At 41.5% G+C, this 25,419-nt stretch overlaps 1 protein-coding gene across 2 annotated transcripts in view; it reads right to left on the reverse strand.

Annotated features, from left to right (window-relative positions):
• Positions 1-6,328: 6,328 nt before the first annotated feature.
• The window catches only part of APPL2 (adaptor protein, phosphotyrosine interacting with PH domain and leucine zipper 2), a gene marked incomplete at both ends in the record, with an annotated part of 51,495 nt that continues 32,404 nt past the window's right edge, over positions 6,329-25,419 (reverse strand). For both annotated transcript variants that reach the window (XM_079714388.1, XM_079714387.1), the window contains 12 exons: positions 6,329-6,463; positions 7,740-7,787; positions 8,587-8,727; positions 8,946-8,982; positions 13,168-13,342; positions 14,991-15,043; positions 15,206-15,364; positions 20,611-20,699; positions 20,800-20,856; positions 20,940-20,982; positions 22,115-22,303; positions 23,783-23,941. In XM_079714388.1, the coding sequence (XP_079570514.1) occupies positions 6,329-6,463; positions 7,740-7,787; positions 8,587-8,727; positions 8,946-8,982; positions 13,168-13,342; positions 14,991-15,043; positions 15,206-15,364; positions 20,611-20,699; positions 20,800-20,856; positions 20,940-20,982; positions 22,115-22,303; positions 23,783-23,941 (1,285 nt within the window). The remainder of the gene's footprint in view (positions 6,464-7,739; positions 7,788-8,586; positions 8,728-8,945; positions 8,983-13,167; positions 13,343-14,990; positions 15,044-15,205; positions 15,365-20,610; positions 20,700-20,799; positions 20,857-20,939; positions 20,983-22,114; positions 22,304-23,782; positions 23,942-25,419) is intronic.

The raw sequence follows: 25,419 nt of genomic DNA on the forward strand, positions 1-25,419 counted from the left end.
AATAAGGCATTAAAGATGCACTTTTAAGTTGATGTAGTTACTGAATATCAGAATAATTGTCAAAGATTAATGTATTGAGGGAAGCATTTGGAGATTGCTTTGTCTCTGGTTTTCTCTGTGTGCTAGTAATATAGCACATAGTGGTTAGAAGCGTAGATTCTGGAGCCAGACTGTGATTTGAATCCTGATTTGCTGCTTACAAGGTTACTTAACCTTTCTGTGCTTCATTTCCTCAGGCATAAAATGGTGTAATAATATAGCTCATAGATTGTTTGAGGATTTAATTTGTATAAAGCACTTTATTAGGAAACTAACTACTATAAATATTAGCTATTATTATGATTGCTCTTACAAGCAGAAATATACTTGGCATATCATTATTAGCTGTTGAAGTTTGAAGATAAACTGTCTGTATTTGAGTTGGTCTCATAAAAACTATTTCTTTTTAAATGGCTCAGCTAAGTGTTGACAATGTAAGGCAGGTCCTGCTCTTCCCTAACGGTAGTTCTGACAGGTGGCTAAACAACCAAAGGCAATGCTGGGAAATGAAAATTGGTGAGGCTAGCTTATTTATCCCAGGGATGCAAGGATTCTTCAATATAAGCAAATCAGTCAATGTGATACACCATATTAACAAATTGAAGGAATAAAACCCATATGATCATCTCAATAGATGCAGAAAAAGCTTTTGACAAAATTCAACACCCATTTATGATAAAAACTCTCCAGAAAATGGGCTAAGAGGGAACCTAAACATAATAAAGGCCATATATGACAAACCCACAGCAAGCATCATATTCAGTGGTGAAAAACTGGAAGCATGTCCACTAAGATCAGGAACAAGACAAGGATGTCCACTCTCGCCCTCTTATTCAACATAGGTTTGGAAGTCCCTAGCCACAGCAATCAGAGAAGAAAAAAATAAAAGGAATACAAATTGGAAAAGAAGAATTGTCACTGTTTGCACATGACATGATACCATACATAGACAATCCTAAAGATGCCACCAGAAAACTACTAGAACTAATAAATGAATTTGGTAAGGTTGCAGGATACAAAATGCACAGAAATCTGGCATTCCTATACACCAACAACGAAAAATCAAAGAGAAATTTAGGAAACACTCCCATTTACCATTGCAACAAAAAGAATAAAATACCTAGGAATAAACCTTCCTAAGGAGGCAAAAGACTTGTACTCAGAAAACTATAAAACGCTGATGAAAGAAATCAAAGATGACATAAACAGATGGAGAAATATACCATGTTCTTGGATTGGAAGAATCAATATTGTGAAAATGACTATACTACCCAAAGCAATCTACAGATTCAATGCAATCCCTATCAGACTACCAATGGCATTCTTCACAGAATTAGAACAAAAAAATTTCCAATTCGTATGGAAACACAAAAGACACCCCAAATAGCCAGAGCAATCTTGTGAAAGAAAAACGAAGTTGGACGAATCAGGCTCCCTGACTTCAAACTATACCACAAAGCTACAGTAATCAAGACAGTATGGTACTGGCACAAAACCAGAAACATAGATCAATGGTACAGGATAGAAAGCCCAGAGATAAACCCACACACATATGGGCACCTAATTTACAACAAAGGAGGCAAGAATATACAATGGAGAAAAGACTGCCTCTTCAATAAGTGGTGCTGGGAAAACTGGACAGCTACATGTAAAAGAATGAAATTAGAACACTCCCTAACACCATACACAAAAGTAAATTCCAAATGGATTAAAGACTTAAATATAAGACCAGAACACTATAAAGCTCTTAGAGGAAAGCATAGGAAGAACACTCTTTGACATAAATCGCAGCAAGATCTTTTTTGATCCACCTCCTAGAGTAATGGAGATAAAAACAAAAACAAATGGCACTTAAACTTCAAAGCTTTTGCACAGCAAAAGAAACCATAAACAAGACAAAAACACAATCCTCAGAATAGGAGAAAATGTTTGCAAATGAAACAATAGACAAAGGATTAATCTCCAAAATATACAAACAGCTCATGGAGCTCAATATCAAAAAACCAAACAATCCAGTTAAAAAATGGGTGGAAGACCTAAATAGACATTTCACCAAGGAAGACACACAGATGGCCAAGAGGCACATGAATAGATGCTCAACATCACTTATTACTAGTGAGATGCAAATCAAAACTACAATGAGGTATTACCTCATGCCAGTCAGAATGGCCATTATCAAAAAATCTAGAAACAATAAACGCTGGAAAGGGTGGGTGAAAAGGGAACCCTCCTGCACTGTTGGTGGGAATGTAAATTGATACAGCCACTATGGAAAACAGTATGGAGATTCCTTAAAAAAACTAGAAATAGAACTACCATATGACCCAGCAATCCCACTACTGGGCATACACCCTGAGAAAACCATAATTGAAAAAGAGACATGTACCAAAATGTTCATGCAGCACTATTTACAATAGCCAGGACATGGAAACAACCTAAATGTCCACCAACAGATGAATGGATAAAGAAGATGTGGCACATATATACAATGGAATATTACTCAGCCATAAAAAGAAATGAAATTATTTGTAGTGAGGTGGATGGACCTAGAGTCTGTACAGAGTGAAGTCAGTCAGAAAGAAAAACAAATACTGTATGCTAACACATATATATGGAATCGAAAAAAATGGTTCTGATGAACCCAGGGGCAGGACAGGAATAAAGAGGTAGACGTAGAGAATGGACTTGACATGGGGAGTGGGAAGGGGAAGCTGGGACAAAGTGAGAGGGTAGCACTGACATATATACACTACCAAATGTAAAATGAATGGCTAACGGGAAGCTGGTTCATAGCACAGGGACATCAGCTCGGTGCTTTGTGATGACCTAGAGGGGTGGGATAGGGAGGGTGGGAGGGAAGCTTGAGGGAGGAGATAGGGGACGTGTGTGCATATGGCTGATTTGTTGTTGTGCAACAGAAACTAACAGTATAGTGAAGCAATTATACTCCAATAAAGAAAGATCTATTAAAAATAAAATGCATGCTTAAATCTTCAAAAAAAAATCTCATTTTCCACCCTCCCACCTTTCGTTTACATGGCACTTATTTTCAGAGGGCCTTAATGTGCATTAACACATTTCAGTTAAATTGAAAGTCACCCACTCTTTCTAAACTTAAAAATTTTATTAAAAGATATGATGTATGTACAAGAGTATATAATATGTATGTTTAGTGAATGAAAATAGAATGCTTGTGTAGCCACCAGGTAGGTTAAGAGCTTATTGCTACCACCTTAGGTGCTCCCATGATTCCTCCTCAGGTCTTGGCTCCACTTTCTACTGCAGAGGAAACCACAGTGCACTGGGCTTTTCTTTGGGGTTACAACCATCTATATTTTTAAAAACAATATGATGGTATTTTGCGTGTTTTTGTAAAGTTAATATAAATGTATTGACTTTAATTCATTGTCATTTTTAAAATTCATCAGTGTTGATGCATGTAGCCATATAGTTTATTTAGCTTTATTTCCCTCATATTGTGTTACATGAATACACAGATATTTAGTCTGTAGGTAAGATTTGGGTTATTTCCAAATTTGGGATACTATGAATAGTGCTGCTGTAATCGTCATTGTACATGTCTCTGGGTACCTGTGTTGAGTTTCTGCAGTGTGTCACAAGTGAATCTCCTAGGTGGTAGGGCCAGGTGTACCTGCAAGTTCATTGGAGAGAATGCTGAACTGTTCTCCCATCCCAGCAGCAGGTGAGAGTATTCCTCATTGTTCCATCCTGACCAGCAGCTTAATTTCTGCAGGCTGTAGTCAGTACCTGTGTGGTTTTAATTTGCATTTCCTTGATTTTTATATGATTGAACATATTTCTAAGAGCCCTTTTTATTTTTTATTCTATGAAATGCCTTCATGACTTCTATTTTTTTTCAATTTATCTTTTTCTTACTAATTGTAGGAATATTTTGTATATTCTGGATACTAATTTTTGTTGGTCATATGTGCTTGCTGAATATGCTCATTTAATTTTGTGTTTTCATTCTGTGTTTTATTGTGAAGTTAGTTTTAATGTATTGGATTTCAGTCTTTTGGTTTTTCATGATTTGCAGGCTTTGTGGCTTAGTTAAGCCACACTGTTTTGTTTTGGGTTTTTTTTTTTTTTTTGGTAATACAGTCGATTTACAATATTGTGCTAGTTTCAGGTGTACAGCAAAGTGATTCATTTATATATATCAGTATTTTTTTCAAATTATTTTCCATTATAGGTTATTACAAGATATTGAATATAGTTCCCTGTGCTATACAGTAAATCCTTGCTGCTTATCTATTTTACATTTAGTAGTTATATATATATTAGTATTTGTTATTCCCATATTCCTAATTTATCTACCCCACCCCGCCTTCCCCTTTGGTAAAGTTTGTTTTCTTGTCTTAGTCTTTTTCTGTTTATAGATTTATTTATATTATTTTTTAGATTCTACATATAAGTGATACCATATGATATTTGTCTTTCTCTGACTTCACTAAGTATAATATCGTCAGGGTCCATCCATGTTGCTGCAAATGCCAATATTTCATTCTTTATGGCCGAGTAATATTCCATTGTGTGTGTGTTTGTGTGTGTGTATTTATATATATGCATATCATATCTTTTTAAGCCAGTTGTCTGTTGATGGCACCTGGGTTGTTTCCGTGTCTTGGCTGTTGTAAATAGTGCTGGCTGCATGTATCTTTTAAAATTAGTTTCCATCTTTTCCAGATATATACCCAGGAGTGGGATTGCTGGATCATATGGTAGCTCTGTTTAGTCTTTTTGTTTTCCATAGGCCACACACTATTAAAATTTTAATTAAACTGATTGTAGTTTCTAACAATGTTGTTCTCCTCCCATCCTGAACAATTCTAAGCAAGAATTAAGGGGACTGTGGCTCTTGAAGCCTGTCAGAACTTACTGATCTACTATGATTACGATATAGAAATTTATAAGACATTAGTTAGCACTGAACTATAGATTTTATGGTGTATAATTTCATACTGTTTTGACTAGCTCACTGTGTCTCTGACGGTACACACATTATAGAAGTGGATTCCTCAGTTAAACCCTTTAACCTAATTTTGAGTTGCAAAAGTTATTTTATTAATCCACCATTTTAAGAGCAGCACCTTTTAAAAGCTTGGCATTGAGATCACGTTATTCCACTCATGTTGCATAGTACATCCCCTTTGCTGTGATTTCATTATGATGTCCTGGTTTTCTTTTGGGAATTAACTGTTAAAGCTACAGAACCAACCTTAGTTTTTTTTCAGGGATGTTCTAGAAAATAACCACAAAAAGCAAAAGAAACAGATAGTTTTTATTTGCTAGCTTTTATTGCTAGGTTAATTTATTACAAAGAAAGTGATATTTCTGTTGAACTTCGTTATAATTAAACATACTGTACCAATTAAAGGTCATTATACTTGTTTCCTAGTGGGCTGGGATGCCTGGAACCAGACATGTCAGGGTGGAAATAGGAACTTTTATACCAAGCCCCATGGCCAGTTGTGCTTCAGGTGAGTTTTAAAGTTAATTGGTCCCTTCTTTAAGGAGGGTCTGGCTCAGAAGAAACAGGAATTGGTAGAGCTGCACCCTGTCCATGGTGATCCACCCCTAAAAACAGTATCTAAAGGACCATGAACTTCTGAATGCTGGTTCATTAAGGTTCCACTGTAAAACTAAACATCTTTTGTGGTACTCATCTGCTTGTCTTTTTATTGAATGATGTTTGAACAATTACCAAAACTAGACCTGCATTTCTGCTAGTGCTCGAGCCTTAAAGCACAGGGCTCATCACCTAACTGCACAAATTAATGCTGTTAGGTCCAATTATGAGACAAACGTGATTATAAATATACAATTTTCAGAATGACAGGCACTTAAAGCTCATTAAGTAAAATACAAAAATAGATTATATTAATAGGAAATATTTAGTGTTTATCAAATTATAAATCTAGGCTTTTACCATTTTTTGAAAAGATACTGGAAACTGAAAAGAGATGACACTGAAATAAAGTGAACAATGCATTTTCTCCATAGCTTTCATTCTGAGCGCTGAACAATGCGATCTAAGAAAAGGACTTACCCAAAGCACCTAAAATAACATTTGTAGATGGGTATGTTGTCAACCATTTCTTACTGTTTCCCTCCCAAGTCTCAGTATCAAGGCATCAATAGTACGTTCCACAAGCGGCTGTCAGCATTCTGAAACCAAGTGGTGTGCCTGTATGTATTAGAGAAGTTGGAAACCCTTAAGGAGGTAGCTCTCCTTCCTGGGTGCTCTTCACCCAAAGGCGCAAGAAGGTTATGCTTCAGATTCTGCGCCTCTATTTTCACTTGGACTTCCATCATTGTCATCTGGTTGATCGTTTAACAGTACATATTTTCCATCATTGGTTAGTGGTATGGACAGCATTAATTGAGCCAGTGCTTCTGGATCCTGAAGTTATGGGAGTTTAAGAAGGAGAAAAGAAAATGCTTAAAATGCACTTAAAACCCCTTTGGCTTGGCTGTCATTATGTTCTGTAATCTAGCCTCATTCCTTCTGACTCGTCTATGTGCGCCTTCAGGTGGGTCTCCTTGAATCTCTAAAGAAACCCTCAGTTGAATTACTTCCTCCAGAAACTAGGCCAAGTTTCTACCTCTCAGTCAAAATATCATTTACATAGCCAACTCAGAATCATCTTTCTGGAAAGAGTCCAGAGAGGAACTTCCCTCACAACTTTGACCTTTCTTTGTCTTTAAACTCCTTTTTTTCCTTTTACTCTATACCAAGAGTTGGCAAACTGTGGCCACCTGTTTTTATAAATGAAGTTTTACTGGAACATAGCCGTGCCAATTCATTTACATACTATGGCAGCTTTTGTGTTAACAACAGCAGAGTTGAGTAGTTGGCAACAGAGGTAGTAAGCTGAGAAAGGTTTATTATCTGGCCCTTTACAGAAAGTTTGCCAACTCTGATCTACACCATAAAATAACAAACTTGCAGGGCTTGCCATTTTTTCATTATGTTGGTCTTAGTCCTTGATCTGTCTGCCCCTCCCTGATAGGTGAGAATTGCACAAGCATGATACCCACTAGCTATTCAATACACGTTACTATTTACATTAATTAAACGTTTAAAATCCAGTTCCTTAGTCACACTAGCCACATTTCAATCTGCATATTAAATAGATCTTTTCCATTACTGCAGAAAGTTCTTCTGGACAGTGCTGAACCAGAAGCCCCCTGTTCACTGCTGTAATCCCAGGGTTCTTCTTATACAAAATTTAATCTCAAAAATTAGTTGGGTAAATGAAAGATTGCAAACTGCTGACAGACAGGTCTGAGAGTCTTCATTTCCAATAAACGTCCAGGTAACGTCTCAGTGTTGCTGGGCCTGTGACCGCTCTGAGGAAGAAGGCCTTAGAGCGCATGGTAGATGCTGAGGTTTGTACCAGCTTCATTTGAAAGAAAGGAAATCTAGCCAACAACAACAGCAACAAAAAAAATTGATAAAACAGTAGGAGGTGCAGCAGTGATACTTCCTAAGAACTCTACATGTTACCAGTGACCATGGAACTAGCTGATCAAAAATGTCCGGTCGTTAGAAGCCTAAAAGGAGATCCCAAACCTGGCCACCCTGCCTAGTGAGCATCATTTCTCTTTTTGAGAGAAATCTAAGTGTAAAGATACCCTTTGAGTTGTTGTTAAACCAGCACTAAAATGCACCTTACCTTCTGAACCTCAATGATTTCTTTTCCCAAATTAATAGCATAACATATCTGCAAAAGACAAGAAAAGTAGTGTTTGGCAAAGGCAGAAAAGGATAAAGAATTTCAAAAAGAAATGTGATTATGAGAGTACAACGACGTCACTGTCTGCTCACGTCAGCATGGGGACAGAGGACCTGGCTGTAGGAGACTCATCACACAGGGCTCTGAACACTAGCATCCACCTGTCCTGGTCTCCTGTTGCCGGTTTGTGCGTACAAAGAATATCCAGGTTAAGTGAAAACTGAAGGTATTAAATCGATTAAAGTTCTTACCGGGATACCTTTTTCCTTTCTCTCTTAACCATATTTAACCACTGCACGTTCATACACAGTGGTAAACAGATACTTCCTGAAAGAAGGGTTGATTCATTTTGATCAATTCTAAGTAGTGAATGCAGTTTTTCATACTAAAGAAAAGAACAGTTTATATGTACTTTCCTGACATCTGCTTCCTTGGTTTGCTCTCTGAGAATAGATTTTCTCCATTGTAACTTTTGCTTTAATTTTTTAAAAAAGAATAAATTTGAGGGGAACTGCTTTAAACAGTTCCTGATAGCTCTACTAAACACTTATATTTCACCATTAAACTTCATTCACTCTATTTTGGTTGATATGTATTTTCCATATGGAAATTATACTCCAGTTTTCCTTCAGTGGGGCCTTACTAGGAGGTATTATTATCTAAACTACTCAATGGGGACCTGAAGAACAGTCAACTAAATATCCAGGGGGCTGTGTAAAATAACCCTTTAAAAAGTATCTTTGGGCTGAAATATTATGGAATCCTAAGATGAAGAAAATAACAAGACCTTTTCGCCTTCTGAGTTGCTTTCAAAAACATATGTGCTCAGGGACTCTCCGCCTGTGGATTCGGGCATGCGGACCACAAAGCCAACCAGTCTCTTGTTTTCTTGATGAGCAGCAAACCGGGTGACACTAGTGAGTTCAAACTAGAAAAAAATAGGAATAGACCTAATATCACACGACCAACTGGAATTAAAAAACAGACAAGATCATTCTCCATGGCAAAAGTCATGAAAGAAGTGCACTTATTATTGACATTTAATTTGGCAAATAAAATTTACTGAGTGCCTACTTTGTGTTTCAGGTGGCTACAAAGGTGAATTAAGGAGTAATCACTAAAATTAGCATGCATGAGGGTACTTACATTGGCCCTTGTTACTTGAGTCTGAGGATCTATCAACCTGAAATTTTAAGAGATTCACTGTATCACAAATGTTGGATAAAATTATATCCTTAGATGAGTTTGTACAAGTTCAGAATAAAATCACACAAAACCCCTCGAAATATGAAAATATAAGACCTAGTTGAGGGCGAGGTGAGATTGCTCCATGTGACGATCCAAAGGGAGCATGTGCCATGATTTCTGCCTTTGTTGAACCTGTGTAGTTAAACCTCAGGGTATCTTTAATGGAAGATTATAGCAAATAGAGAATTTCACAGTATTTTAGTGCTTATCCAAAAAGGCTGCATTATAATTCTCTAGAAAATTAGTGTGTGGATCTTATTCCGTACAGCCTCCACCTCAGCACTTACTACCAGTCTGTTTCCCTTAAAGTACTGGATAAATGGATACTTCTAAGTTTAACAATTTTTTTTTTTAAACATGGGGTAGAGGTGAGACAACAGTGAAGGAATTTTAACAAAACTATTCCCTATCAGTTTGGATGTAGGAGGAGTAACTTTAAGAAGGTATTCTAGATAAATTCTTTAACAACATTTTAAGCATCATCAGTGTCTCTGAGAAAATTAACTGCATTAGAGAATTTACTGTTATTTTATATATAGATAAATAGATATATAGATAGATATTTTATATATAGATATATATATTTCTACTTTCTAACACATGGTATTATGTATATAAATTATTATTGATTTGCTGTAAGGTTCGTAAGTGAAAGCAAAAAATCTGTTAAAAAGATGGTTATGGGCTTCCCTGGTGGCGCAGTGGTTGAGAGTCCACCTGCCAATGCAGGGGACACGGGTTCGTGCCCCGGTCCGGGAAGATCCCACATGCGGCGGAGCGGCTGGGCCCGTGAGCCATGGCTGCTGAGCCTGCGCGTCCGGAGCCTGTGCTCCACAACGGGAGAGGCCACAACAGTGAGAGGCCCGCGTACCGCAAAAAAAAAAAAAAAAAAAAAAAAAAGGTTATAATTCTGTTTATATGAAATGTCCAGAATAGGCAAATCTACAGAAACAGCAAGATTAGTGGCTAGGGCTGAGCAGGTTGCAGGGGAGAAGGGAATGACTACTAACAGGTATGGGTTTTCTTTGGGGGGATGATGAAAATGTTCTAAAACTGTTCGTGGTGATGGCTGCACAAATCTGAATATACTAAAAAACACTCTAAAGGGGTGAACTGTACAGTATGTAAGTTATATCTCAATAAAGCTGTCCCCCCAAAATGGTTACAATATGAAAGGTATGCAGTTATACTTGTTAAAGCATGGTGTTTATAATCAGAGGGCTTAAAACTGAATTCCAACCTGGCTACTTTATGATCTTGTGTAAGTCACCCTGATTTCTCTCAACTGCTTTGTGAAATTGGGATAAGAACCTCCATATTTCAAAGAGGTGGTTAAGAAAATGAGAAAATCTGTATGGAATTTTAAGCTACAAAGCTAAATAAATAAATTTTTATTTATGTCCCTATTAATGAATATGAATTTAATGATTTTTAAAATTTATATCATCAACAATTTCCCTCAAGTTGGGATAACTTTAAATATTTTGTAAAATTTTTCTATAAATGAAGATTTAAACCATTCATATCATATTTTGTGAGTAACTTTTAAGTTTGCTGTCTACATCAGGTAACCTGGATTTGCTTAAGATCGGATTTTCTGTGTGACTTCTAAATTGTCTCAAAACATGAATTCCCATACAAGGATGTGTATGGTAAAATTTACCATTATTGATATTTAACACATCACAACATTGTACAACCATCACCACTATCTAGTTCCAGAACATCTTCAGCACCTCAAAAGGAAACTCCATACCTGTTAAAGCAGTCACTTCCCATTCTTTATTCTCAGCTTTTGGCAGCTTCTCACTAATCTGCTTTGTCTCTATAGATTTGCCTATTCTAGATATTTCATATAAATGATCATACAATATGTGGCTTTTTGTGTCTGTCTTTCAATTAGGATAATGTTTTAAAGGCTCATCCATGTTGTAATATGTACCAGTACTTCATTCCTTTTTAAGGCTGAATAATATCCCACTGTATGTATATACCACATTTTGTTTATCTTCATCTTTTGATGGACATTTGGATTATTTCTACCTTTTGGCTATTGCGAATAGTACTATTATATGAACACTTGTTTTCAATTCTTTTGGGTATCTACCCACGAACGGAATTCTATGTTTAAATTATAGAGGAACTGCCAGATTATTTCCCACAGTGGCTGAACAATGCTTTATGCTCACCAGCAATGGGTTCCAATTTCTCCACATCCTTGCTAACACCTGTTACTTTCTTTAAAAAAAAAAAAATCCATAGCCATCCTAGTGGGTGTGAAGTGGTTCTGGATTTGATTTGCATTGCCCTAGTGACTCATGACACTGAGCATCTTTTCATGTGCTTGTTGGCCAATTATATATCTTTGGAGGAATGTCAACTCAAGTAGACATTCTTCCATTTCTTAACTGTGTTTCATCCATTTCTTAACTGGGTTTTTTCTTTGTTGATTTGTGAGAGTTCTTTATATATTCTGGATACTATACCTTTATTAGATAAATGATTTGCAGATGTTTTCTCCCATTCTGTGGGTTGTCTTTGCACTTTTGGGGATAGTGTTATTTGATGTACTACGGTTTTTCACATTGCTTTTACATGTATTTACTCTGATCTTTTTGGTGGTGATTATAAGAAAGATTATCGTAAGCTTTGTAGCTTATGAAAGCTTTCAATGCCTATGAAAGGTCCAGGACACACTTGGAGAAAATCTTTAAATAAATATAAGGTTTTATTCATAAGAACCTCATTCTCAGTAGAAGGTTTATAACAAATGAAAAGGACTGATTTTAATAAATGGAAGAAACTATATTCTGATTTTTGCCAAAGTGCTAATTAACTTTTTTGAAACTACCATTTACTGAGTACTTTCTATGTGCCCATCACAGCTGTAAATGTTTTACATGAATTAACTCATTTATTCCTCATGACAATACTATGGGGTGTGGATATGGTTGTTTTCATTTTATAGCTGAAGAAACCGAGGCACAAAGGTTAAGTAACTTGCTCAAGTTCATACAGCTAATAAATGCCAAGGTCAGGAATAAGGCTCTAAAGCAGTGCTGCTGTCCCACAGAAATTTAGTGTAAGCCTCGTATGTAATTTAAAAATTTCTAGCAGCCACATCAAAAAAAGTGAAAACAGCTGAAATTAATACACTTTAATACGTTGAAAATATTACTAGCTAGGTGTATTATTAATTTAAAAATTATTTTGCATTCTTTTTTGGGGGGGATAGTCTGAGATCTAAAATGTTTGGTATGTGTTTTACACTTAAAACACTTCTCAATTCAGATGAGTTAGTTTCAAGTGTTACATGTAGCTACAGTATTGTACAGCACAGGCCTTAATGCCCATGGCAGCCACAGCTTGACTGTCGTTTGCCATCATTCATACGGATCTTATTACTTGAAACCACAAATCATGTAGTTAACATGACTTGGCTTCTTTATTTTCAGCCCAACAAATATTAATCAGATTTTCCTTGTAGTGGTCTAGTTATCTCAGGCAGGCTCATGTTCTGTTTTCATAGTTTTTAATTTTTATAAATAGTACTCTCAGAGATGAAGAGAAAAAACAAAAACCCTTCCACTTGCAAGCTCTGAGATACAGAGAGTAACTCTCGAGTGATGGCATCTTTACGCCCAACAGGGTAGAATTCATTCACCACTAAAGATACCAGTTGCTAAAAATATCAGCTCTTGTCTTTAAGGGAACTTCTTCTAGCCAATGTATTTTTTTAATTTTTATTTTTTTTGTGGTACCCGGGCCTCTCACTGCTGTGGCCTCTCCCGTTGCAGAGCACAGGCTCCGGATGTGCAGGCTCAGCGGCCATGGCTCACGGGCCCAGCCGCTCCGCGGCAATGTGGGATCTTCCCGGACCGGGGCACGAACCCATGTCCCCTGCATCGGCAGGCGGACTCTCAACCACTGCGCCACCAGGGAAGCCATAGCCAATGTATCTTATAAAACCAAAATGTAAAAAACAGAGCAGAAACATGAGTAGCATCTTTACTTAATCTAATCAAACAATTCTACTATGAACATTCTAGATGGTTAAACGTGCTTTCAAAGGGGAATCAGTCGAAGCTGTAAGAAAATCTGAAAATGAAACTGAATGTACCTCAGAGCTTGACTGGTGACCATCAGATGGGATTCTGTCATACGGAAGATGTTATGAATAGCCCGAGCAGCCAATACTTGTCTCATCGCTTCGTAAATCACTTCAGTAGTGTTGTCTGTTTTAACTGCCATTGATCCCAAAAACCGAACTATAAACATCTGTTGCAAAAGAGAATCTGCAAGAGAGCATTTTCTGCTCAGGATCATTTCACTTCCTGCCTGTCAACGCGCATACCAGAGGCACATGTGCTGGTCTGAGAACAGGCTGAAGACCTCGGGTTTGCCTTGCTTTCTGGAGGGCTTTCTACCAAAACTTTTGAATACTCTGCTTTTATATAAGCCACAAATTGCCAAAGCTCTGAATCTCCTATTGTCCATATTTTGTCTGTTTGGAACTATTCATTAGACTAGAAAAGCACCTCTTTTTCTTCATCTATAAAATGAAACCACATGAACATCCTTCTAGCATGAACTCTAGGTTGACTACATGTAAGTGGCAGTATATGCATCTTACCTTTTCTCTGAAAATAAGAGCTTTTCCACTAGACAATAGAAAATTCATTCATTACTTTGGCCCACTGATAAAGTCCTCTTATAGAAAAAAATGTATTTGAAGAAGATAAGACCTGATGCTGGGTTTCATTCAATCCATGCACATCATTTATTACTGAAGGGCAGGGATGACGTTCCATAAACTAACAGAGATTGCAGAACTATTAGCTTATCTGATGCTAATAAGCTGACAGTATTGGCTTCTTGATAATGGCACGTAACCTGACAAACTGAATAGCAGCAGCCACAACTGGCAGATCATGAAGAAGGTTTAAAAGATCTTTTTTTTTTCCTGTAAGAACAGTAATTCACTTATCCACCATTTGAAACTAAGAAGCCTACTTTTTCTTCACTTGTCCTCCCTATGAGTATCCTTGCCCCTAAAAAATAAGGGTTAAAAAAACTTATTAGGAAAATATAACTGATATGTTATAAATGGTTACTCCCATATGAAGCTAGTTTTTATAAGTTAGAAGGATTTTTGTGTAGACAGTTAAAAAACTGTGGACTGTGTGAGAAGTCAGCTAGATATAAGCAGAGAGTCAGATTTGATGCAGAGCCTATTAACATCATTTTTTCTTTTTTTTACCTAAAGCTGTAAGGAATGCCAGTTCTCAAGTCCTACTTTTAAATTTAAATAAGTGGCATTTCATTCTAACGACATTCTCAGGCTTCAGTCAAGGAGAGGCTGTGTTAAAATGAGGTCTTGCCAACACTTCTAAATTGCCTCGGCTGGGAAGTGTAGCTCTTTGGAGTAGCAGGTTATGGTCAGCTCTACTGAGTGTGTTCTTATGTACCTTGTAAGAACGTAAATCAAACAACAAAAATCAGAATCTGAACAAATTAAATAACTTTTTTTTTCATGTCATCTTCAAATTTAAGAATGAGTTATTTGTGTTTTTGGTTTTCTAAAATGACATAGCATGTCTATGACTCACCCAGATTTTATCCTCTTGGACTTTGTTTTGCAGTAATGTTATAGCAGATTTAGATTTGGGAGCATTTCTCTGCAGGAGCTACAAAAAGGGTATGGATGTGGCTGATGGTACGACAGCTGCAGGAAATCCGTCAGCCTCCCCTTAGTGTTTATCCCAGGATGGTCCTAACTGCATGTGTCCTAGTGAGTTTGCACAGAGAACACACATCTGTGGATCATAATTTCAATTCGTATTTCAAGTCAAAGCTCTTTAGAACATGACTTCCCATCTTATTTCAATGGCCCTGGTCATTTTGTGCCGGGGAAAGAATAAGTACACAGAACTAGCCACTTACCTTCTGTTTCTGGAAATGTCTCGTCCTCAGTTTCACCAAAAGGGTTGATACGCCTAGGGGAATAGCCAGAGTCAAACATCCTGACAGTTTCAGCTAAAGGAACACGTGACACTTGAACTCTAGGTCAGAAGGTGATCGTCTCTGGAGGTGGGTAGGGACATGAGACATTAAATTTATTTTCAGTTCTCCCAGAGATAACCCCCCTTAGCCCATACCTGCTCCCTCTGTTCTGATCAAGGAATTCTGTAGCAGGAAGTACAATGTCAAACTGAATAGGTGTTCCAGGTGCAATTAGTTGTTCAGCTTCAGGTATAATGACTGCTGCTTTGGGAACAATCTTGTCATTTTCCACCTCTGAACTTTTCATGTTCTGGCTGGAGTACAAAATAGGAAAAAAAATTTTTTTTAATCCCTTTTAACCTTAAGCTTTTACAATCAAATGAATACTTGTTGAATGCCGATGTAACTTTTACAAGTAGATAAGGGAGAAGATTTAACCCACTCTACCAATAAATCTTCGTAAAATGTCATTCATGTCCATGGTTAAAATCCCTCAGATCTCCACATTACCTATAGCTTGTTCTGGTGCACAGCATTCTGCATTGTTAAGACTGCTTATTATATTACCTGTTAATTTCCTGTTTGTGTCTTTCTCCCTTTGAGACAGGTTTTTGAGGGCAGGAGCTACATAGCTAAATCATATTTATTACTTGGTACGTAGTAGGCACTCAAAAACGCTAGCTGAATGAATAATACACCTTGGCCTAGCATTCAACCACCTGGCTGTCCTTTCTCCTGAAGGTCTCCCTCTCCCCTCCCTTAATGCGTCCTCCACTGGAGCAACACCAAACACCCACGTGCTTCTCATTTCCAACTCCATCGCAGGTCTGCTGTTCACTCTCTCTCTCCTGCACTTCAGACACCAGCTCGAGTCGCCACTCATCCACGCATCGCCTTTCAGGCCAGCCTGGTCCTCTGCTTCCCCTGCAGTCCTGTGGTTCTTCCCAGTAAGCCCCGAGGAGAGTCTTGGATCTCTGTGTGCCTCCTGAGCTTAGCACTGTGCCCACATGGACTGTTTTGAGACTGTGGCACGTAAAAGTAGAGCACGGTCTGTAGTAATTAATCATGTGCCTCCATGTTTCTTCTCTTCTAGTGTCAGAATGCTGTAATTTAACCTTTCATGCTTATAATCTTTTCTCCCCAGCTAGAGTGTAAAAACCTTTGAGGGGCAAATCATGTAAAAGTATTTTGATTTCTTTTTTTTTTTTTTTTTTTTTTTTTTTTTTTTTTTTTTTGTGGTACGCGGGCCTCTCACTGCTGTGGCCTCTCCCGTTGCGGAGCACAGGCTCCGGATGCACAGGCTCAGCAGCCATGGCTCACGGGCCCAGCCGCTCCGCGGCATATGGGATCCTCCCAGACCGGGGCACGAACCCGTATCCCCTGCATCGGCAGGCGGACTCTCAACCACTGCGCCACCAGGGAGGCCCTATTTTGATTTCTTACATTGCTTGAACCATAAGAAGACTCTCAACATCTTTCCATTCATTTGATATTTTGTATATCAGTATTGCAAATTTCTCAAGTATGTCAATAACTAAATAGGTTGTATGGAGCTATTATAATATCATCTGATGAATGAGCATAAGGAATGGAAAATGGATACAAGCACAATAGAATGGTAGACGGTCACTGCAAGGAGAGACGCTTAGTTTTAACCTCCGTTATTAACAGAAAAGGAAACCGAGGCCTCTAGAGAAGTTGAGTAGTAATCCTGAAGGCACTCAGTTATCTGGTGGGTTAGTAGCTAGATTAAGAACTGAGGTCTCACTGCCAGTACAGCGCTCTCCGTCAGTGTCACACTGCCTCAGTAACCAAAATCAATCACATCTGCTATATGATCCAGTCTTTAAGAGAGGAGGAGTACGATATAGTAAGTGAAGCACTGGAGGAAGGTGTGGGTAGAAGCTTCAAGGGGAGGAAGCGAGTCCCAAGATTTTGGCTCCCCAGTGGGTATGAGGGGAGATCACACAAGGAAGACAGGGCGGGGCCAGGCTGTAGAGGGCTGTTAACACCATCGGGTGAGGTCTAACTTGACTCTGCATGTAGGCGGCTACTGAAGACTCTGAACAGAGGAGTGAAGTGATGCAAATGAAAGCATCACCTGTGATCTGCATGTCACCAACTCGAATGGACACTTTGGGATCGTCATCCTGTTTGGTCTCCCAAAGCATCTAACATAATCGACCTCTCCTCCTTGAAATTCTCCTTTCTTGGTTTGTGCTGATGCCACACGTTACAGGTTTTCCTCCTACTCGTCTGCTGTTCCTGAAGTGTTTTTCGCAGGCTCCTCCTCTAATCCACATGTTGGAGCTCTTTAGACTTCTGTCCCAGGCTCCACTTCCCTCCCTCTACACTCTCCCTAGCTGACCTCTTCTACCACCACTTCCATGCTGATGGGCTCCCAATTCAGAGACTCAGCCCAGACATTTTCTTTGCCCTCCAGACTTGTATCAGTTGACTACTTGACAACTCACTGGAATGTCTCACAAGCGTCTCAAACTTATGTCGTAAACCGAACTCCTGATACTGATACCAACTCTTCATGTCTTCATGGTGGTGTCCTATCGCCACCAACTGCCAAGGTGTTCAACCCAGACTGTGGTCATCCTTTGTTTGTTCCCTTCTTTCCACTCCACATCTCACATAACAAACGTCCTACAGATTCTGCCTTCAAAGTAAGTCCCAGTCCACCTACTTTTCATCTCCTCTGCCACGATCCGTTTAAGACACCATCGTGTTCTCCTGGACTATTGCTACGGACTCCTCACTGGATACCTGCTTGCCCAGCTCTGCCTTGTGTGTCCTCCACAGCAGCCGGAGCTGACCTTGGAAAATGTAAAGTGGATCATCTCTCTCGCTCTCTCACACACACACCCCTACCTCTAAAACCCTTCCAGAGCTCCCCAAACCCCTGCCCTGACTTCCTTCATGATGTGTCCCTGACCCCCTCCCTCCCAACCTCGTCTTACTCTATGACCTCCGTTTGCCGACCACTGTCTAGTTACAGTGATCTCCTTCCAGCTCCTGAAAGACACCAAGCTCTTCTCTGCCATTCAGCCTCCACAGCTGGGATCAGGAATGCTCTACCTCTGGCTCTTTGCAAGAGAGGCTACTTCTCACCTCTTACTTCTCAATTTAATTATCTCTACAGACAGGCCCCAAATAGGTCTCCTCCTTATTCTCCGTGACAGCACCCTCACCTTTAACATAATAGTGCTTTCCTGTATTTTAACTAAATATTTGTTTACCTTCTGCCTGTCTTCTCCTATAAGTCTAAGTTTCATGATCTAGCTCAGCGCCTGGACACATACTGGACACTCAACAAACATTTGTTGAATAGCTGGATAAATGAATGAATATTAGATATAAGTAACTGCAGAATGAGGGAAGGCCACACATGAAATTTGCTTGGAAGTGAATGGCAGTTTGTTCCCAAGAATAGAGTTTCTCTGCTTCATTCTCCCACTGTCATCAAAACATCTCTTTATTCCTAATGAGCCGATCCTAAGGGAGATACTACCCCGGCCCTCCACTGCTCTGGGGCCATCATCTGGCAGCCACATCTGTCACCCTTCCGATCTTTGCATTGATTCAGCTGTCTGGCTACAGTCATTTTTTTTCTAGGGATTCTTCTGTATCCCTTCTATGGGTTCCTTTCTAAGAATGTGATTTACTTATTCTATTGCAGAACAGAGGAGAAAAATCAGTTACTGAATAAATAAATCTGAGCTGCAGACTTTTTTTTTTTTTTTTTTTTTTGCGGTACGCGGGCCTCTCACTGTTGTGGCCTCTCCCATTGCAGAGCACAGGCTCCAGACGTGCAGGCTCAGCGGCCATGGCTCACGGGCCTAGCCACTCCGCGGCATGTGGGATCTTCCCGGACTGGGGCACGAACCCGTGTCCCCTGCATCGGCAGGCAGACTCTCAACCACTGCGCTACCAGGGAAGCCCCAGACTGTTTTTTTAGAAAACCAATCACACCTTCTGATTACACCCCAGAAAGACAGCATTTTAGAGCTGGAAGAGGCCTTGGAGGCGGTCTGATTTCTCTCGTCTTATATCACAAAGTTGAGGAGACAGAGGCCCAGAATGCTGACGACCCACTCAAGGACATCTAGCTGTGTTCAGAGCTGTTATTAAGACCATGTCTCCTAACTCCAAGTCTAGTGCAGTGTTCTTCACTATGTCCCTCTAACACTCGTGTGGCTTTATAGAGAGAAGACAGACACATTTACCCAGTTCAGTGCTCACAGGTTAGCCCCACTGGCCGGATCTGTATTTCCATTTCCATTTATAAAGTGCGTTCCTTAAAGCTGCACTTAGTAAGCATGCTACTTTTGTGTAAACTGTTACCCTTAAATTATGGCACTGGAGTGTTCTCAGACTTGTTGCCTCGTCCCCATTTTTATTCCCTTTGCTCAGGTTCCCATGTTCTGTTTCACAGCTACTATCACAGGGACATCCCATGGGGCCTCGCTGCCCTCCCTTCTCCCGCCCCATCCGCTCTCTCCCAGAAGGTGCCGCCCAGCAGTCTTTCCAGCCGGTTCTGACTATGCCTCCCCTCTTGTCAAAGCCTGCAGTTCTGTTCCCCTGCCTGTGGCTCCTCAGCAGGGCACCTAATTCTTTCACCATCGGACTCAGCCTGTTCTCTGCTTTCTCTCGGGCCGTTCCTCCTGGCATCCCAGGGCTGGGCGTGCGAGCGCTGGCTCCACACTGCACTGCACTGAGACCCTGGGAAGTTACCCAACCACTCTGAGCTTTCTCACAACTTTCTTCTGGAGTCATTAGACAGCACCTGTAAAACATGTAACGGGACTCTACCATGCCACTAAAGATGGAGGCCTAATACAGGCAGGATTTCAACTTGCCCTGTGATGCCATGCTCTCATTAGCATAACAGATAATACAGCCTTCTATTATTTAATCAAATGGAAACTCCCATTAAGATGGCATTCCCGGAATAAATCCTAAAGCAGTATTCAAAACAAGAGGAAAGCTGTATGTGTGAAAATCCTCACTGTAAACGACAACAGCAAACAAAGGAAGGAGAAGCAAACTAAATATTCAAATAGTCAATAATAACAAATGATGCAATAGTGTGTAAAGGAACAATTATGAAAAATGTGAAAATATGAAAAATATATATGTGAAATAAATGCACATATGATAAGGGCTGCACCATAACATAGACACATAAAAGGTGATTTTCTTCCTTATTTAAAAAAAATTTTGTTTTGGTTCCATAATTTTGTTGATGCTGATACGAAATGTGGGGAGAACTCCTGACTCGCAGGATACTCAGTGTGTGTCCTGTGTGCTCAGGCTGCAGCTGCATGGTCCAGGGGAAGGAGGTGGACATTGAAAGCTTTGAATTCTGACTCAGCCCCTCATTTGTGCTGTGAACATGGGCAAAGTATTTACCATTTCCTGGTCAGTTACTGCTTCTGTACAACAGGGCTGAACACCACGCTGCTGTAAAGATGAAATTCCTAGTACAGGTGAAATCCCTAATACACAGTTTGGCTCCACAAAAGCTAGTTTTTTTCTGTCCTTTAGTTACCTGGGGCAAGCGCTTTCTTGTTTTTTTGCAAAACTTGTAATTGGAGTCACTGCTTGGAGAGCCGTCTGATTCAACTTGATGGCGACTGCCTACAAATCCAGAGGAAGACAGGCTCAGTTCCAAGAGGTGGACGCTTACCTTTCACATTGAGAAAAGAGCTGAGACGCATGTAGGGCAGCTGTGAATTACCTCTGGGTTGTCAGTCAGGTAGATCTGTCTGGAGATGTTGTTTATTGCACATATCCACTGTAGATGACATTAAAAAAACCTGCTGAATCCCAAAGTCACCCACTATACTAGAACAGAAGTGAAACAAACAAAACCTTTACCTCTTCATTTTCCTTTCTGCTTTCTGCCTGGAGGATTATTCCCCTGAAATAAAGTACATCTAAGTGAGTGCTTCCTGGACCTCAGTGACTGAATATCTGCATGCAGCGGGCCAGGAATAAGACACAAATAATTCGGCTCTACTTGTGCGAAGGCGTCACCCTTAAAGGGACTCCACACCTGCCAGTCCCTTTGTTCCTCATCTCATCTGTGGGAGGTGGGGAACATGGATTTTATCCCTATTTCTTATCTGAGGGAACCAAGGCCCAGAGGAGTTAAGTAACTGCCTGGGACTGTGACTAGAATCCAGAAGCTTCATTCCCAGGTCATTTACCATCACCCAGAGAGGAAGGATGATGTCTAAAAATGCTCTGCCATTCTGGGAGAAGAGATGGTCTACATCATACCAACGCTGCCCCCTCCCCATGAACGTGTTATTGTTTAAATAAAATCTCAACTCAGAGGCCCAACAGAGAAAGCAAATGCAAGCAGAGCAGCTCTGACTGAGAACGGGGCCACTCCTCTCCCCCAAGCAGGTGAAGCCTGGAGCAATTCATGGGGCTCCAAACTCCTTGGAGCAGTTTGAAACCACTGCTCTAAGTGAGAGGGGGTCCCACTGGGATGGGATCTACTGGGATGATACATGGCTGCCATCCTGCAAACATGGCCTCTCCTGGGCCCGAGGTGCACGGCAGATGTGGGGACAGAGTGCTGACGAATAACTCTGCTGCAGTGGCATGTCCTATTCACATCTCCTGTGTCAGCTGGGGACGCGGACTCCTCGGGCAAGCACCCACTCTCCCCCTCAGCCCCCGGACCCCGTGATGTGGACACAAAGGCTTGTCTAGAACAGACGAGGAGCGGCTACGGCCCCACCCCTCTCTCTGAGTCTCCGCTGACAAACAGCTCCTGTCACCGTCTTACACATGGAGGTCACCTCTTCTCCACAGTCACAGACAAATCCTCTCTGGGACTTCTTAGATAAGGCAGGCTGGATTCCATATGGTCCTGTGTGCTTGCTTAAAGAGGACATAAAACCACCCTCCCGAAAGGTCAACAGCACCCAGAACGGGGCCTCCCCCGTGGAGGGCTGGCACAGAGGAGTGACCTAGGAGGCCCTTGGCAGAAGTGGGGTCGCTGCACCTGTTTCCTCCCACATAAAACCCGTGTGGCCTACGCTTTTCCATTGGGAGTGGTGATCTGGAAGCAGTATCGTCGGTCTTCACAGTCCACCGCCATCACTGAGCAGTTGTCCAGGTCCTGGATCAAGCCTCCGGCCACGGCGCCCCTGGGCTGACACATGAGATTCCCGCCTTGGGTGAAGAAGTAGAGTCTCTCCCAGGTGGTGGTGACCAGCCCTGTTTTACTGCAAGAATTGTGTTGTGAAAAGCTCATTAGTACTAGGAAGCATGAGAGGCACCTCAGTCTTGCTGCCTCTGTACGGGTACTGGTAGCATCTTAGAAATAATGTGTTGCTTTACGTTACAGCAAAACTTCTCTGAAAGCAATTCAAGTGCAAAGAGTAGCAGGAGAGGCACAGGTTAGCTTGAGCGAGCTGGGAGGTGATGGGCTCTGCTCAGGTGGGAAAGGCTGGGCCACAGCCAGCTCCAGGGTGGGGGCGGGGGCGCCCACCCCCACTGCAGCCAGTCTCTGGCTTCTAAAGCCGGGATCTGGAAACAGAATTAGTCCAACACCATCAGGAACTGAAAACCTCCAAGATCATTTCTCTAAGACAGAGCTGAACTGCTCTAAGTCGAGTTAGAGTCACCAGGGTTACCCCGGCCACAGCGCACACCCCAGAATCCTGGGCACTTTATACCAGATTGGGTTTTGCTCCAGCTAGATGTTATGCTTCTTCTGTGGGCTGTTTACAAGAGAGAAATCTAGTTCCTGGCAAATAAAACCAGAACCTTGTGGAGTTTTCTATCTGTACAGAACTAAAGGAGACCTCTGGCTTGTGATCTCAATGAGCTTTACAGACCTTTGAAAGGCTCTAACCTGGTAAGAAAACAGCTGGCAATGCCTCTTCACACATCCTCCATTTGGGGGATATCAAATATATTTATTTGATTCGGTATTTACTGAGTAGCGACTATGTATGGGGCACTAGGTTTCCTGCCTCAATTATTACAATTTCCAAAAGTGGTAACAGCTAACATTTGAGTACTTATACCTGCTAGGAATTACCTCACTCAATCTTTGTGACAACTTTATGAAGTAGGTGCAATCTTCAGCTCTATTTTACAGATGAAACGCCGGGGCAGCGGGGCCCAGCCGGGCCAGGACGTCTGACCAAAGTCACAGCTCACCACCGCACCTGACAACAACCCCACCTGCTCTCAGGCACAGTCAAACCTGGGCACCTCTTTAATTCATAGTGAACATCTGAAACCTGAGGATTAAACATGGGGTTCAGTCTATATGAACCCAGATGATTCTGGAAGCTTCCTGGCCCTCAGACTCTGGCCTCAGTGCTGCATCACCGGCACACTGCTCTCACCCATCAGGGGTCTGGGGAAGGGTCTCAAAGGTCTAGGATGATAAGAGTTAAGAGCAGTCTATGTCAAGTGGCCATGGTGACCAGGGAGGGGCGGCCTGTGGTGTCTTGGGAGTCTACGCACTGACTGGGTTCTTACTCACACGACTGTTTCAAGCCCCATCTCTCAGTGCAGTTTGGGACCTGGGCCCAGACACTTCCTATGTCCCAGGCAGGAGGGGCGCTGTGGCGGGAGCTCTAACCCAACCTCACACACCCCCACCCTCTGATGGGGCACTTAACAGGTGCTTTTTAGCCACTCCCAGGGAACACAGATTTTAGAAAAAGGGGCAGGCAATGAACTCTCACTTTCTAAGATTAAGGTAACCAGCCTTCTGGATGAGGTTCCTGTTGATCTGGGGTGCAGCCACATCGAAGTCTGGAGTGTAAACAGCTTCCTCAAGAGAAAGTAATTCTTGCTGGGATGCCTGCATCTTCTCCGCTTCCGCTTCCAGTTCCACCTGGATGCTTGAGACAGAAGGTGTCAGGTCAGTCACTTGTCACAGCAGATGGTGGAGCCTCCCCACGGCTTCCTGCCTCACACAGGTGGGGCACGACGCTCCACCTCCGAGGCTCTGAAAGCTGGAGATCACAGGGACTCCGGTCTGTGCTACCAAAAGTGTTTATATGACTGTTATTTTCAAACAGAGCGAATACCACTGGACGATGCCTGAACCCAGCTAAATAATTTCTCTGTTGACACAGTGGTATCCAGGCTCAGACTTGGTGATGCAAGTTTTAGAAGATGAACCCATCCTCAGGAGCCGCATGTGCTGGCAGCCTGTGAAAGAGCCGGAAAAGCAAGAAGGAAACGGCAGTCATTCATGGCCCCCACCCCCCGGTTTAGGCAGGAATGGTGGGGACGGCCACTGGAGACCGGAAAGTGACCAGGAGGTGGTACCAAGGTGCAACAGCAAAGCCAAGAGCAATGCTTTTCCTTATATGAGAGCCACACAACTGCCCTGAGATGGTGCAGGCTGGCCGGCCCATCTGCCCATGGTCTGAGGCATGGAAAAGCTGGAAGCTTTAGCTTGAAATAAGCAGCTGCCCTTTCTCCCCATAACGTGAGGCCTCAACAGCTACCCCACCCAGGGGTGACAGCCTGGGTGATAGTCCTAAACACAGTCTGCCAAAATGGGCCCTCCATCTGAGAAAACAAACTCTAGAGGCGTTGTTCCACTTCTCCACTGTGTAAAGGAGACAGGACCAAATTCCAATGCTGAAATCAGGAGGAAGCCTAGGGGCTGGCGAGTCTAGTGTTTTACAGAGTGAGCTCCTCAGCATTTCCTTTCAAAAGCGTTCTGTAGGTGATTGAGGTTGGACTTGTGTGCTCCAGATGCTCCTCTTAGAGGTTCACAGTGTAGACCACCTGTGTCTTGTTTAATGCAACCCTGAGGCAAGCGGTCAGTCCAAGTTAATTTTGGCTATTTTGATATTTGAATGGAACGATCTGGGGCTCCACCAACAAACTTCATTAGTTTAATGGAGTTGTCATTGCCAAGGCTGAGAGAATGGAATGAGAAAAAAAGAAGTTAAGCTGTACAGAAGTGTATGGAGGGAGCCAAAAGTACACAGAACCGCTTAGGTCCTTCAGCTTTTGTGAGAAGCCTCTTTGAAGATCTGATGAAAGGTAAGGATTGTCTCCCCCAGAAAAGCCCTCATGTGAACCAACGTGACACCATGTCCCCCCTCTGCTCCCCGACCCATACAGGGAGGCTCAGAAACTCTGAGCTAATCTGAGGCCCCCAGAACTCAAAGAGCAGGGTAGAAAAGTGACCCCCTTCAATTGTTCCCTTCGAAGATTTTTATTTTAAATCACGTTTCATTTAATTTAAAAAAAGTGTGTGTGTGCGTGTGTGTGTGTGTGTGTGTGTGTGTGTGTGTGTGTGTGTGAGAGAGAGAGAGAGAGAAGGAGCCAAGAAAAAAGCCTGAAGTGTATCACTGTG

The sequence above is a fragment of the Hyperoodon ampullatus genome, assembly GCF_949752795.1.
Source record: "Hyperoodon ampullatus genome assembly, chromosome: 11".
Classification (NCBI taxonomy): Eukaryota; Metazoa; Chordata; class Mammalia; order Artiodactyla; family Ziphiidae; genus Hyperoodon; species Hyperoodon ampullatus.